Source organism: Balaenoptera borealis, assembly GCF_965194805.1.
Source record: "Balaenoptera borealis genome assembly, chromosome: 7".
Classification (NCBI taxonomy): domain Eukaryota; kingdom Metazoa; phylum Chordata; class Mammalia; order Artiodactyla; family Balaenopteridae; genus Balaenoptera; species Balaenoptera borealis.
The window spans coordinates 7,023,391-7,040,303 of NC_138864.1; the positions used below are offsets into that span (position 1 = coordinate 7,023,391).

A 16,913-nucleotide genomic window follows, 5' to 3' on the forward strand; every position below is an offset into this window, starting at 1 on the left:
TCAGGTCCACGCACGCGTGCCTGGACTGGTTTCCCCAGACAAGGTCACGACTGATAAGACCCCCACAAGAAGTGCATATTGAACCTTCTCCCCCGCAAGGACGCTGAGGCAGGAAGTGAGCCAGTAACTGAGCTCACAAAGTCGTGCCTCTGCCTGAAATCGCTGGGGCTTCTTGGACGGCCAACAATTCACAGAAATAAACGGGCGAACTGTATGGTATGTAAATTATACCTCAATAAAAGCTGTTGTTTTTTAAATTATGGAAACAGAATGTTTATTTCAATGTAAAGTCTCTACCCACTAAAACTCTAAAGTCCCAAAGTAAATTTCTAAAATCTCTTGAACCTTCCTTGATGTGTCCAACCTTCGTCGTTTCACTGGAAAATAAGACTTTTTAAAAGGTGCTCTTCCCTTCCTTTCCCTGCTTTTATTTTCTTGAAAAGGTATTGATTTAGATGGCCAAGGAGGCGGCTGGCGTGGGGAAGGAGTGGGTCACATGCAGGGCATTAAAGGGGTAAATACGTCCATCTACGGACGGTTCTGGAAACCAGGCTCTTGGTGTCAGAGCTGGGAGTCAGCCCTGCGGCGAGTGGGAGCCTGGGAGGTACAGCGTGTGCGTGTGTGAAGATGTGCACGTGGGTAGGAGGAGGGGAAGAGGGAGAGTGTCAGAGCAAATGCAAGTATCAATAACCGGGGAATCGGGATGAGTGTTGAAGGGGATTCTTTGTAGTACATGTGCAACTTTCCTGTAAACTTGACATCCTTCCAAAATAACCAGTTAAAAAATATAGTGGTAGAAAATGGAGAAAGGACTATCGAACCGCACAAGGATACTGGGGGTAATTTCCATCTGATTCTTCAGCCAGCACAAGAGCCAGCACCTGCCCCTCTTATCGCAGTCTCTCCAGCACCCCGACCTCCCACCCCCTCCCCCCGTCTCTTGGCCCCTGGTTTTTCTGTCTCTGCTCCTCCGCGTTTCTCCTTCTTCCTGCCTTCCACAGACTGACCCTCTTTCTTTCTTTCTCCTTCCTGCCCCCTCCCCACCTACCCAATGGAGAACTCAATTCCAAAAGGAGTTAGAGTGTATCTTTTATTATTTAGGATGTATAAGATATAAACATTTACAAAGAATTTGAGAAACTTTATAATAATTTGTTATTTTCTTCTCAAGTAACAGTTATGGTCACTTTCTAAATTTTAGAAGTATAATGAGTAAAGAGTATTTTTAAATTTTTCTCTCTGGATAAAAAAATGTAATTATTTTTTTTACTCTCTATATAGTCTTTTGTTCTCCCTATGGGTCAGTCATCCTTAATTTTAAAAAAAGTTTCTGTGATCCTAACTTGCCTCTGGGACCTATGTGGATATAACTAATAACTAATAACAGATGGACAGACAATGGACAGGGGAACAGAGAGAGGATGCATCATTCTTTCTCCACTGCAGGTCCTGTGCCATCAAACGCAGGTGACAACAAGGCCACCCTCCCAGGCGGCCACAAGAACTCAGTGTGGTCATGTCCTGCAAACACACGCAGCACAGAGCTGCCATGTAAGAAGCCATCAGGAGAGGATCGCGGATGGGCCATCTCCCTTCTCCAACATGCTTTCTGAACTCCTGGCCACACACCAGAGCAGATCAGTTTCATGTTATTTACGGACCTCCTTCCTGCGCCTACATGCTAGGCATGTACAAAACAAGAAGCGCAGCCCCTGGGGACGCCTAAAGGACAATCCTATCTCTGGACCAGAAACACAGTGGCCGCAAACACTCGCACATAAATACCCATATCAAATGATAAATAAATTTAGAAGCTCCACATTCACAGAAACTCACACACACACACACACGCGCACACTGAACAGGGTGAACTTGATCCGGAGCTTAGCCGACCTGAGAACCAGCCCCAGGGAGAGCACTCCCATTTATGGCCACCCGTCCCCTCCTTCAGCTCCACAGGAGACAACGGTGCTATATTTAGACGGGTCCGTGATTCCAGACACCGAAGCCAGGGAGCACGGATCAGCCTCTTCCAAGCACTCCTCTTCCAAAAGCCAAGTGACCACGAAAATAATAAAACGATAGCTGTAATCTGTAGAACCGGGGGTGGTAGGATACCTCCACAGGGCATGTGTTTTCCTTGCCGATTTCAGCGTGGGGATGATTGGCGATCTCAGCGCCATCTGGGCTGCTGACTCTTCATATGCTTCCCTGCACCAAGCCCTGTGCCCACGCAGCATGCCGCCTGCGGGAACACTCCTTTCCCAGACACTCGGGCCTGTGAGCAATGGTACAGCTGTTGTCACTCTCAGGTTACCAGCAGACCCCGCCCTGCGTACCAGCCCAGCACAAGGAGACTAATGATCCTAGGGCTTGGCTTTCTAAAATCCCAGTGATTTCCTGAGAGGCCGCACAACAAATTTACGGGAAAGGCATTGCACACGTTTTACATTCTTAGTGAAATCATAAAGTTTCAGTGTTTGAAAAATTACTTACTAAAACCCAGGTAATTCTAATAAGGGATAGAGCCCAGAAACCATACGGGAGAAACGAATGACTAGCCATGCCCTAACTACAAAAAACGAAATGAAATGTGTGGCGTTACTGGGTGTACTTCCAAGGGTGCATTATACTTTCTTTGATAATTTTATTTCCTCTCTGTTTTCAAATAAACTGCCTGAAATTTCAACTATATTTACTAGGCCCTATAATTATTATTTTGATAGGAGATGCTTTGACACATGACTTTTTCGATAGACTTTATTTTTAGTTTCGCAGCAAAATTCTGCAGAAGGTACAGAGATTTCCCAAGTAACCCCGTCCCCACACATGCCTAGTCTCCCCCACTATCAACGGCCCACAACAGAGTGGTACCTTTGTTATAACTGATGAACCTGCATTAGCATCATTATCACTGAGAAACCCTAGTCTACACTAGGGTTCACTCTTGGTGTTATAGATTTTATGGGTTTAGACAAATGTATAATGATGTATCCACTGTTGTAGTATCATACAGAGGAGTGACATTGCACTAAAAATCCTTTGTGCTCCACCTATTCAACCCTCCTCTCCTCCCCGACTCCCTAACTAGGCAACCACTGATCTCTTCATTTTCTCCATAGTTCTGTCTTTTCCAGAATGTCCCATATTTAGCATCATACAGTGTGCAGCCTTTTCAAATTAACTTCTTTCACTTAGTAATGCACGTAAGGTTCTTCCATGTCTCTTCATGGTCTCATAGCTCATTTCCTTTTAGTGCTGAATAGGATTACACTGTCTGGATGTACCAGGCTCATAAATTTTAAAAGAAAAAGGAAATGGTTCCGAAGGAATAAACACTGTAGGCCCTGTCTCTCCCACTCAGTGCAGCTATAACACCTGGCCGGAAGGCATGGAGCAGCAATTTGAGAACTCTGGGAAGTAAACTATAACAGGCGAACTGGGGATGAAGACTGGAATTCACAATACCACCAAACTGGTGCTAAGTTTACCATTTTTTCCAGTCCTGACTCAATGCAGTATGAACTCTACAGAGGGCAAAGGCATGGACAGAGTGCCGGCTCCAAGAGCAGGGGAGGGGGCCCTAGTGCTCCGAGAGAATGGGGGAGGCCCCCATACGCTCACCCTTGCTCTCGTGAGCCCAGTCCCAAGCAGTCTCGTGGTGGCAGGGCTGCTGGCACGGTGGGGGCCAAAGGACCCTGGAACTCTGAGGAGTTGTGCTTCTAAGAGGGTAGAGTAAACCCCACTGCTTTTTCCATTCTCTGTTCTTCTGCTGCTTTGCTCCAGAAGTGGGCAGTCCCAGGAAGTGCACCTCGGATCTGGGTAAATAAAGCCCCAGTTTTCTGGCTAGAGGACCAAAAGGGGAAGCCCAGAGAAGCAGACAGCCCTGGGGAGACTGCAGAAAAGGAGGAGCCCACGAAACTCCATGAAGTCGTATGAACTCCCCATGGCATCTCCGAACCGCACCAACGTGGATCTGACCCTTAGCAGCAATCACAGCCTTTGAGAACTGGACTGTAAGACAGACCATCCCCCGGGTCCCAGACTGGCCACTGGTGGCCCAAACGTGGGGAAGATCTGAAAGCATCGTAAAGGCTTTGTAAGCAGAACTGACACTGAAACAATAACCACGGAAAGCTTGGCAGAAATTTAAACTGAACTCAACTGAGTCAACTGCCTGATAAAACAAAAACATCAACATTCTCATAAGACTTAAATAAAAGCCAGAATATCAAAACATAATATTCAACAAGTCTATCCAAACTTACTCATCTCAATTCACATGGGGAAAGACAACCATCAGACGCCACGGCAAGATGATCCGTAGAGTGGAGCTGTTTCACAGAGACTTTAAAGCAAACATTATAAAAGCACTGCAAGAAGTAAGAGCAAATACACTTGAAATCAATGGAAACATAGGACGTCTCAGCAAAGGAACAGAAGATACAAAGAAAACCAAAAGGAAATTTTAGATTTGAAAATACAATAACTGAAATTAAAAACACCTTGGATGGGCTCAATAGCAGATTCACTGATTTTGAGTATCTGTCCATATAAATTCTCCAATCTGAATAACATAAAAAGAAATGATTGACAAAAAGTACACACAGACTCAGGAACCGCTTAGACAACACCAAAAGGTCTAATATGCATGTCAACAGACTCCTAGGAGGAGAGAAGAAAGAATGCATTGCAGAAGAATATATTTTAAGAAATAATGGCAGAAAACTCCCCAAATGTGGTAAAAGACATAGCCTACAGATTCAAGAAGTTCAGTAAACCCCATATAGGACAAATATAAAGAAAGCTACCCACGAGGATGTTACAACCAAACTATTCAAAACTAAGGATAAGGAAAAAAATCATGAGAGCAACAAGATAGATCCTCATTTCGTATATGAGAATGATCTGAACAACTACAGAAACTATAATAGCTAGAAGGAAGTGGGGAAAAGCGCTTTAAAGTACTGAAAGAAAAGAATTATAAGCCCAGATTTCTATACCTAGCAAATATATGCTTCTCGCATGAAGGTGAAATAAAGACATTCTCAAATGAAGGCAAAGAGAATTCACTGCCAGCAGAAATGGTCTAAAAAAATGGCTAAAGTAAGTTCTTCAGATTAAATGAAAACAATGAGAAGGAAACTTGGAACATGAGGGGCAACAGAAATGATAAACATGTAGGCAAACATTAAGAGGCTGTTCTTCTCGAGTTTTTTGGGGTTTTTTTTTGGGTTTTTTTTTTTTTTTTTTCTTCTTGAGTTTTTTACAATACAGATGTAACACATAACCATGGAGAATACCTATATTCCACATGAAATGATACAGTACTGATTCTAGGGAGACTGTGAAACGTTTGCATATTTCAATCCATACAATTTCAATCCCCTACAATTAAACGAAAGTTATACTCAAAAACCACAGTAGAAAAATTAAAATGAGACACTAAATTTTTTCAAATAACTCAAAAGAAGTCAGGAAAGGGGATATAGGAATGCAAAACAGGCAAGAAAGAAAAAAAATAACTAAATTGTTGACCTAAATTTTAAAAAATCAATAAAAACTACAGATCAATGTTTTTCATTCATATAAATAGTTTAATGGAATTTAATGGTTTGATATTATGATTTAATGTGAATGGTCTAAACACTTCAACTGAAAGATGGATTATTCAAATATATACTGTCTTCAAGAAACTTACTTTAAATATAATGAAATAGGTAGTTAAAGTAAAATTATGGAAAAAATATACCATGCAAATGTTAACCAAAAAAAAGCTGGAAAGGTTATGTCAATATGAGATAGAGATAATATGTCAGAAAATTCAAGAAAATTACCAGGGATAAAAAGGGATATTACATAATAATAAAGGGATCAATTCATCAAGAAGACATAATAATCCTAAACTTCAATGCACCAAACAAAGACGCTTTGAAATACATGGAACAAAAACTAACAAAACTCATCAGAGAGATAGACAAATCCACAACTAAATTTTGAGACAACAGTCCTCTCTTGGTAATCAATATAACTAATACACAGTCAACAGGATACAGTAGAACTGAATGACACTATCAACCAACCAGATCCAATTGACATTTCTACAACTCCTGTAGCAGAAAACAGCTGTCTAGTGCACATAGAACATTCACCAAGGTAAAACATCTCCTGGGTCACAAAACAAACCTCACCAGATGCAAAAAGAATTGAAGGCATATAAAATATGTTCTCTAACCATACTGGAATCTGACTAGAAATCAATAACAGAAAGATAACCGTAACATTTCTAAGCACTTGGAAATTGCTTGTATTATAAATAATATACTTCTAAATAATCCATGGGATAAAAAGGAAGTTTCAAGGACTTGAACATAAATGAATAAATAAATTAAAATTGATGGGATGATAACAAGGAAGTGCTCAGAAGAAAACGTATTATAGTATAAAATGCTTATTTTAGAAAAGAAATGTCTCTAATCAATAATCTGAGTTCCACCTAATTAAATTTAAAAAAGAGAAAATAAACGGAATCATGCAGAAGTCAGATAACAATACAGATTAGAGCAGAGAAAACACAAAGCAATAGAGAAAATGACAACAAAAGTTGGTTCTTTGTAAATAAAATAAAATAAATTTGTAAAGCAAACAAAGTTGATAAATATATCACAAGAATGAGAGAAAAGAGAGAAGATACCACTTAGTAATATGAAGAATTAAAAAGAAGATATCACTATAGAAACCACAGACATTAAAAAGAATAGTAAGGGAATGCCCTTCACAGATCCATGCACACAATTAAAGAACTTACGTGAAATGGACCAGTTCCTCAAAACCACAAACTACCAAAATCTCACTGAAGATAAAATAGATAATCCAAATATACTTATTTAAAAATTTGAATTTGTAGTTAAGAACATGTAAAAGAAATCTTCAGGCCCATATTGTTTCACTGGCAAATTCTACTAAACATTTAAGGAAAAAAAAATTATACCAATTCTACAAAACCTTTTCCAGAAAATGGAAGAGGAGGAAACACATCTCAAATCGTTGTATGAGGCCAATATTACACTAATGCCAAAACCAGACAAATACATCACAAGAAAAGAAAACTAAGTACCAATACCCCTCATGAACACAGATGCAAAAATCCTCAAAAAATATTAGCAAACAGAATCAGGGATATATAAGAAGAAGAATACAGCACAACGAAGTGGATTTTATCTCAGGAATACAAGGCTGGTTCACTATTTTAAAATCAATAAACGTAACTCACCATATTGACCATCTACAGAAGAAAAACCACATTAACATATCAATTAAAAAAAAGAAAAGCATTTGGCCTAACTCAACATCAACAACTCTCAGCGAACTAGGAGTAAAGGAAGCTTCCTCTACAAAAAGCCTCCAGTTGTATCATACTAAATAATACTAAAGGCTGAATGCTTGCTCCCTAAGATCAGGAGCAAGGCAAGGATGTAGACTCTCAGTTCTCCTATTCAACCTCAAACCAGAAGTCTACACTGTGCAATAAGAAGAGAAAAAATAAATAAATAAAAGCCATAAAGATTGGAAAGAAAGGAATAAAAATATATGTATTTTCTAGGCATACATAGTCAATCCTGAAGAATCTGCAAAAAATCAAACCAAAACAGAAACCTCATACAATTAATAAATGAGTTCAGCAAGGTCACAGGAGACAAGGTCAACACACAAATCAATTCTATTTCTACACAACAATGAAAATTGGAAACTGAAATTTCAAATTCCACTTATGATGGCTCCAAAAATGGAAAATATTTAGGTATAAACTGAGCCAACATAGACAAGATCTGTCAATATATGCTGAAAATGACAAGAAACTCATCAAAGAAATTTAAGAAGACCTAGATAAATGAAGAGATATCTCATGTTCATGGATTAGAAGACTCAAATTGACTTGCGGATTTAACAACATTTCAGGCATGATTTATTTTGTAGACATAGATAAACTGATTCCAGAATTTTTATGGAAAGGCAAAGAAATGAGACTAGTCCAAATAGTTTTGAAAAAGAAGAAAGTTGGAAGAATCACATTACCCTGTTTTAAGGCTAAATATAAAGCTACAATATTCAATGGTACTGGTGAAGGAACAGATATAAATCAATTAAAAAAGATAAAGAATCAAGAAATAGATCCACAATGATACAAATGAACTTATTTACAAAACAGAAACAGACTCACAGACTTAGAAAACAAACTTATGGTTACCAAAGGGGAAAGGAGGGGAGAGGGATAAATTAGGAGTTTGGGATTAACATATACACACTACTATATATAAAATAGATAACCAACAAGGACCTACTGTATAGCACAGGACACTATACTCAATATCTTATAATAAACTATAATGGAAAAGAATCTGAAAAAGAATATATATACATATATATATGTTTATATGTACATATATATATAGTATAATTGAATCACTTTGCTGTATACCTGAAACTAACACAACATTGTAAATCAACTATATTTCAATAAAAATTTTAAAAAAAGAAATGGATCCACACAAATATGGGCAACTGATTTTTGAAGAAGGAGCAAATGAGTCTTTTCAACAACTTTGTTGGAACAACTGGATGCCCTATGCCAGAGAAAGAAGAGAGCACGACAGGAGGGGAAGAAGAACTTTGATCTAAATCTAACACCTTACATAAAAATTAACTCAAAATGAATCACAGAGCTAAATGGAAAAGTAAAAACATGGGAGGAAATCTTCATGACCTGGGGTTAGGCAACAGTTCTCAGACATGGCACCCAAAGCATGTCTAAAGCATGAAGTGTAAAAAAAAAACCCAAAAAACAAAAAAATGGTTTTCCTCACAATTAAAAACATCTAATCTTCTAAAACACTGCTAAAAGAACAAAAAAGCAAACCACAGACTGGGAGAAAAATACCTGCAAGTCACATATTTGAGCAAGGATTTGTATCACCTTAAATGACAAGTCTTCAAAATACAGTAAAAGAAAATGAATAATCCAATTAAAAATAGTCAAAAGACTGGAACAGAGATTTCACCAAAGAAGATATATGGATGGCAAATAAACACACGAAAAGTGCTCAACATCATTAGCCATTAGGCAAATGGGAGTTAAAACCATGATGTAGTACCACTCCACACCTATGAGAATGGCTACAGGAAAAATGTCTTGAAAATACCAAGAGATGGTGAGAATACAAAGCAACTGGACGTCTCATATCTTGCTGGTGGGAATGCAAAATGGTACAGCCACCCTGGAAAACAGTTTGGCCGTTTCTTACAAAGTTAAACATACACCATCTGACCCAGCAATCCCACTGCTGGGCATTTACCCTAGAGAAAAGAAGATTTAAGATCACAAAAACACCAGTCCAGGAACGTTTACTGCAGCTCAATACACAATCACAAAGCAGTGGAAACAACCCTGATGTCCTTCAATGGATGGATGGGTAAACAAACTGGGTTGGAGCCACACAATGGACCACGACTCAGCGATGAAAGTTAAATGAGCTGCTGAGACATGCAAGAAGTTGAATCTCAGAGATGGTTGCTGAGCGAAAGAAGTGACTCTCAAAAGGACACTCACTGCATGAGGACATTTAGACGGCATCCTCAAAAGACAGAATGGTAGTGATGGACAACAGATCAGTGGTTGCCAGGGAGACTACGAGGGAGGCTGGGGGAGTCTTGGGGGTGACGGGACTGTCCTGTGAATCCTCGTTGCAGGGCTGGTTGAGCAGATCTACATGTGGGGTTAAAATTCAAGGAATTGGACGCCAAAGGAGTCAAGCTGACTCTGCATTAATTTAAAAAATAAAATTTAGAAAACATAAAGAGAAAGTAAGAACTGGATTCAGGCGCCAGTCTTCACGATAGATATCCATGGAAAGTCCTTCCTCCCCCACCCCGCCCCCAGAACCTTCCAGGCCAGCGTCAGGTGTCGGTGCCCCGTCTGCCCTCACTTCACACGCGCACACACACACACTCACTAGCTCTCAGGGCTGCGGTGATAGCAGCACCACGTGACAGCAGAAAACCAATCGGTTTGGTTTTACAGACTGTAATCCTGGTTCTCTGACGCTGGGAGGATAACAGAGAAAAATGCCAGATGCCTGTTACAGGTGGGCATCAGATAAACGGTGATGATGTGGGACTTACTTACACTAAAATATAGCCCTTGTTTATCTGAAAAATCACATGACGGGCATCCTGTATTTAACTTGACAACCCTAGATCGCAGAGGTTCTCGGTGCCCCCAGGCCGTGGCATCCTCGGGACCGCCCAGACGGGTGGGTATGAAGTGAAGCAGTCGGCCCGTGGGGACGCCCTCCTTGCTTGGCCTCAGCAGGATCAGGTCACAGAGGTGGGCTCTACAGGCAGCCTCCCCGCCAGGTGCAGAGCCCAGGGCTCCTCGGCCCCTTCATCTCACCCCTACCCCAAGTGAGAGCTGCTGTTTTGCGTCTTGCTCCAAAGCGATGGCTCCAGACCGTGCTTTGCCCACCACCCCAGGCTCACGGTCAGACACCCAGCCTGAGGCTGTGTGATTCTGAACAACTCTCTGCATCTCCCTGAGCCACATGTAAACGAGGCTAGTAGGACCCGTCCTGCCCTCCCCACGGGCCTCCGCAGACAATGGAAACTCGGTGCCGGCCAGAGGGATTGGCAAAGGGCCCCTCAAATGTCCACTGTTCTCTTCCTCACTGCTGACAAGTCACCCCACCTGCTCACCAGTCCATCCATTCTCTCTCGGACACGCGTCTCCATCCGCGCCAACAGCCTGTCCGTGGGCTCCGACCACAACCTCTTCCTCTACCTGGGCCTCCACGGCAGCTCCCACCTCAGCCCCCTGCCCCAGCCGCGCCCTCCCCATGGCACCAGGGCCGTCTGCTGACGGAGCTGATGAGCTTCCACCCCTCCTCCGCAGCCTAACAAGTGGACGGGCTCTAATGGGCAGCACGAAGGCACCTCTCATGCTGGTCCAGCCCAGCATCCTTCCTCCCTGGAGAACCAGCTCTCTCGTCCTTCCAGAAACAGGCCGTGCTCTCGGACGCCTCCGTGCCTCGCTCCTGCCATCCGCTGTCCCCTGGCGCGGAAGGGCTGATCGTCCGTTTCCTACCCATGGCCTCCCAGGGGCACAGACACAGCCCCCGTCAGCACGTGCCTGGAACGTGGTACCCACGACATGGTGCCCACGCGGACCCAGCTCCATGACAGGCTGCTCCGCTCTGCCAGCCACCGACCTCACACTCCACACACAGCAGGTGTGCTAACAACGTGTGTCAGGTGGAAGCGAGCATTTCCAGCCAGCCACGGAAGGTAGGTGGGCAGCAGTGACCACAACTAACCCCTGCGAGTAATTAATGATCTCTCGGTGCCAGGAAAAATGATGCCTCCTCTGAGGAAGAGCTTGTCTTCCTTTCAGTGATGAGAACTACGGCAATCAGTGCTTCCCTTTCTGCCCAGCTCGTCAGAAACACAAAGCCAGTGCCCCCTCACTGCACACAGACTTGCTTTCATGGCTGGCATCCCCTGCCCCGCTCTGCATTCCCTGGCCTGGTTTTCTCTTCCGGTTTTCATTAACCTTCCTGCATACAGGCCCTAGGCCAAGGCCGCAGGGAAACTGATGAGACACAGAGGAAATGCACATGGCAGGGCAGGAAGACGGTCAGGGCAACCGTAGGAAGTGCGGGGAAGTGATCGTCCCACTGAGCAGCAGCCGGAACGTGGGACGGACCACGTTTTCAAGCCGAACCAGAGGGGCAGCACTTGTGCCAGGCCAACTCGTGCACCTGAGCAAACACGACGGGATCGCACACAGCATCGAGGAGCGGTGGTGGCACTGGCCAGTCCCCTGCTCCGAGTCACTCCAGGACACCCAGGGCCACCAGCACGGCTCACGGATCTTTCTCGGTTGTTAGTCGATGGGGAACGTGGGTTCTGAAGCGACAGGCAAAGCAGACGGATTGATGGCCAGAGTCCTTGCCGGCAGAGGTTCCCTGAAACCCGAGAGGGCCCAGCTCGGGCCGTCAGCTAGAGAAAGCCGTGCGTGCGTCAGTCACAGAGTGACCTGTGCTTGTCCTCCCAGCCTGCCTCAGCCCCGCAGCCAGCACACCCCATATCCTGGAAGGATGGGCGTCACCTTTTCTAAAACTCCCAGGTGACGGGTCAGACGTCACAGCCCTGGGTGTCCAGCCGTCCCTACTACTTCTTTCCTGGCAACCTCGGCTTCCCCCCATCTCTCAGATTAAATGATGCAAATGATAACACCAAATGCTAAACCACACTTCCCCGAAGACGCCTGGCAGCTCCCGTTCAGCCGTTCCGCACCCCTCCGTCCACGTGAACACCCGGCCTCCCGTCCATGCGCCCTGGAGCACGTGCTCCATCACCCCTTGCTGCTCTCTGCCAGGCCGGGGTCCCTCACCTGCACAAGTGGGCACACAGCGCATACCCCCCGAGGACAGCTGCGAGGCTGGGACCCTGACACACACAGAGGGAGCTGGAGGGGCGAGAAGAGGCAGGAAGGGCAGGAAGATGCCGCCGTGAAGGAACCAGGGGAAATGAGAAGGAACACAGTTGCAGCCGAACTCTTTGTCTGACCTGTTGTCCTAACCAGTAGGTTCAGCTTAAGAATCACTTTTGTAACTGTTCCAAGTTACCTTGAAGACAATCTGGGCAGCTGAAGTAAGGACAGGAAATTCACGGCGAGTAAGGAATTAACTGTTAGTTTTGTTAGACATGATAATGAGATAATGGCTGTGAGCAAGTCAGCCTGTCTATTAGTCAGTGATGCCCGCAGAAGGATTTGCAAACGAAAGGACAGCGTGAGGGCTTTACCCATAAAACAATCGAGCCAAATAATACAGAAGTTTAAAATTTTTAAAGCATGATAATGGGCACAAATGGGCACCTGAGTATAGCCCCGCCCCCTGCGCCCACCCCTTATGCTGTTCTCTACTTTTATGTATGTTTGAAATCTGCCATCATATTTTTTAAAAGGAGAAATACTCCATTTTTGTCATATCAAGTCATCCACTGAATGGAATTAGCTGAATCTTCAAATGGATTGCTCTTCATTACTGAATTTAGGGCAGTTCCCTGAAAAGTGATCTCTTCTAAAATCCTCTTTTTCTATTTTTAAGGTGGATACTATTTAAAAATGAATGATGATCATGTGAAAACATTGCTGAATCAGAAGCTAGGAAAGCATTATTCAGCTACTTCCCAGCACCCTGTGGTTTGCTCAGGGCCAACTCGTCACACTCTCTGCAAGCCACCCCACCTCCACCCCCGTAAATAGGACCTGGACCCAGGGATGCCTCGTACCCCAGGCCCAGGGCACCCCTGCAGGTGAGGTTAGTGATCCTGGCTGGACGGATTCCATTTCCCGCTGAGTTAAGACAATTACTGAAGAAATAGCTGCTAACACATTTGATGCTCCCAGTAAGAAATTTACATTTAAAATTTAATGAACTTCGCACACACTAGAACAGTGAAGATTGAAGACGGACCCAGCGACTGTAATTCTCCTCCGCTGCTGGTGGAACGCAGAACAGTTCAGCAGCTTGGAAAACAGCTGGGGGCTTCTTAAATGGTAACCACACACCTACCACTCAACCCAGCCGTTCCACCCCTAGGTAGTTACTCAGGAGAAAAGGGACCGATGTCCACACCAAGACCATAAATGAATGCTCACAGCAGCTTTATCCGTAGTGGCCAAAACTTGGCAAGAGCCCAAATGTCCATCAACAGGAGAACAGACCCACAAATTGTTGTCAATTAATAAGTGGAAACAACCCTCCTGTCAACAGAGGAACAAACCACAGAAATACCAAGATATAAATGAACGTCAAAACCATTATGCTGAGTGAAGAAACTAGACAAAAAAGAGTATGTACCACTCAGTGCCATGTAAAGAAGATTCCAGAAAATGCAAACTAACCTATAGTGACAGAAAGCTGACCAGGTACGGGTAGAGGGAGAGATGGGTTGCAAAGAGGCAGAAGGAAACTTTTGAAAGTGATAGAAAAACCCTGCATCTGGATTGTGGTGATGGTTTTCCAGGGTGTAAACATATACCAAAATTCATCAAACCATATGCTTTAATTATGTGCAGTTGATTGTACATAAATATACCTCAACCAGTAGTTATAAAACTCAGTACATCTTCTCAACCGCACAGAAGAAAAAAGAATAAACTCCCAAAAAAGAACCCATCTTCAAAATACTGAGAGGAATAGCGTGAGTGAGATAATTCATAACTGAGGTCCAGCAGGCCACTGGCTACAGCGCTAGTTACTCCCCACTGAGTTCAGGGTCTGAGGTCAGGACAGTGTTCTCTGCAAACAAAATACAGCGCCTCCACCTGGAGCAATCTGCCTACGTTTTCCATCAGTGAGGATCTACCTTAGTCCTAACTTTGTCTAAGTAAAGGCTTGCTATTTTTTCTGTATCTGATCGTACTAGCCCAGGGTATATGCGTACTCTTATATCCCCTGCAGACCTAGCACTGTCCTTGCACGTGGTCTGTGCTCAGTTTCTGTAGAATTAAGTTTCACCTGTATCCCTTATTCAGTTAAAGTTATCAAAATTGTCCCTTTAAAAAAAATACAGCCCAAGTAAATGGGGCCAGAGAAATACTCTGATGAGCACCCGCCCTCACAGGCCTGCCCTGTCACCACATACATGACTGCCGGGGGTTTCTGTGCAAGGTCAGGGCCCAGCCAGCAAAACAAACATGACAGCTTGGTGGCAAGGTGCCTGCACACTCCTGGGGTCCTCAGGCCCGAGTCCTCCTCAGCTACCATGTGCCCCGCGCTTCCTGCAGGGCCGCCTGGACGACGTGTCCAAGAACTGCCACCGAAGCCAGATAATTTGCAGTTCAAACTGATATCCCCGACTCTGGTGTTGACTTTTCTGAATAGTGTCCAGTCCTGACAGCCTCCCAGATGTCTGCACGTCTCCACCCCTCTTTATCCTCCTTTTTGATCATTAGAGACAGAGAACTCCCCATTGAATAAACCTCTGGGTGTCTATTTACGTGAACTAATCTTGGTGTGATATTTACAGCTCCTTCCTCCTGGCTGCTGATGCGTCTAGAGGCGTGTTCTATTTAAGAACTGCTTCAGCAGAACCATTTTCTGAGAAGGCCTTTCATAAAAATAAACCTGCCTGATCTCTGCCCTGCCCTGCAAGCGGGACTAATTGCTCCTTCTTTTCTGGGTGTTCTACAGCACTCTGTACACACCCCTGTCCCAGCGTGTGTCATCATGACTCCTTTAGAGACCTGTCCTTCCTTCTACTCTGTGGGCTCTGTCAGGTCAGGGACAAACTGTCCACACCCAAGAGGCCAGCCCATGGATGGATGAGTTTTCATGAATTCTTGTTCTTAGAAAATCATAGCTGATTAAATGAATAAATCTTTAAAAGGGTCCTATATCAGTAAAAATGGACCATTTCATTTTAAACACCCATTGTAGGGAGGGAAATAGAACACAAACTTAACAGAGTAGATCATACACATATGATTTTCACCCAGCGTGTGGGCAGGGAATGTTGTCTGCCATTCCAGTTCCACGGGAATCAGCCCACTGCAGCAGCCCCCATGGTCCACCCTGAGGGGTTCAGGACGGAGAAAAACAAGATACTGGTTCCTAGACAGTAAAGATGTGAACCTAAGGAATAACTGCAATGAGCCCAAACTCTTGCATCTTCCCATACATGGAAAGACACTAAAATCATTAATTGGCGATGTCTGGTTTTTGTTGATTAGCATTAGTCTGTTGATGTTTGACTACATGTTTTTTTTCCAGCAAAAGCTCCAATATATCCTGGCTTCTCCTTGGAGCAGTTCCTCAGAGCGAACTGAGAGGCTGTCTCCTGGGCTAGAGTCCTCAGTAAGATCCCCGAATAAGACGTAACTCACGACTTTCAGGTCTTACGTTTTTCTTCAGTCAACAAGACAAACAAGAGTTTGTCCTAAGATGCTGGAAGATGTTTGATTAAAAAGATGTTCGATGAAAAAACTTTTTTAAATGAAGCTTGTCTTTACTTCGTTTTTGGTTTTGTACCAAAGAATCTTTTTACGCCATTTAAATATTTCATGTCTTTTTTGATCAACAATTTATGTTTCAGACGAGTAATTCTGCAGGAAAACCACTAGATAAATGACCCCACAAGTATTTTACAGAGCTTTCTGTTTCATGGGGGATGCTTGTGAAGGCTTTATAACCATCTCCATGTTGCGATGTTGCCCATGACTCACAGCTAGAGGCTAAGTATAGCAGGAGCGCTTGCCTGCAATCTGGGCTCGACTGGCGTTTTCCAAGGCAACTGGGTTAAACCATGTGAAGTGTATTAAAACGTACACAGAAAGGCCTCTGAAGAGGAACTTATGTAACAACAATTAGAACAATTGTGCACTAATGTATGTGGTTCTTTCAGACTAAACAAAACTTTAGCTCCTGGAGAGCTTGAAACAGTGTCTTTATTCAGGCGATTCACTTTCGGACTGGATGGGAGGATGAACAATGGGATGGAGGAAGGGATGGATAATCTTTACCCAGGATTGGACACCTCAGCCACCTGGGAGCTCCTTCAAAACCTACTGATTGAGCCAGGAGCCTGGGTGCCTGGGGCTGGGGGGCAGAGTTGGCAGTTAAGAAAGTCCTATATTCCAAAGAACTTTTGCAAATCCCTAGCCTTGACAATGCGGTGAGGCAGGAAAGAGGTAAATCAATGAGGATTACAGGAATTCAGATTTTGCTGATTTTCTCCTCCCTCTCTTTCTTCCTAAGGTCACAAGTTTCCAACTGGGTGCAGGAGGAATAACCCCCCTTCCCATGGGCCCAGGTTCCGGGGGGACTGGCCAGCAGCATACCTGGAACCTCTCC

The 16,913-nt window shown here is 43.8% G+C and overlaps 1 protein-coding gene across 16 annotated transcripts in view; it reads right to left on the reverse strand.

Moving 5' to 3' along the window:
- The window catches only part of COBL (cordon-bleu WH2 repeat protein), a 273,659-nt gene that overhangs the window by 238,392 nt on the left and 18,354 nt on the right, over positions 1 to 16,913 (reverse strand). Inside the window, exons 2-3 of one of the 16 annotated variants that reach the window (XM_082399286.1) lie at positions 3,625 to 3,818; positions 2,119 to 2,278 (exon numbers count right to left, since the gene is read on the reverse strand). The exons of the other annotated variants lie outside the window; for them this stretch is intronic. Coding sequence (XP_082255412.1) covers positions 2,119 to 2,278; positions 3,625 to 3,818 — 354 coding nt within the window. The remainder of the gene's footprint in view (positions 1 to 2,118; positions 2,279 to 3,624; positions 3,819 to 16,913) is intronic. 16 annotated transcript variants of the gene reach the window in all.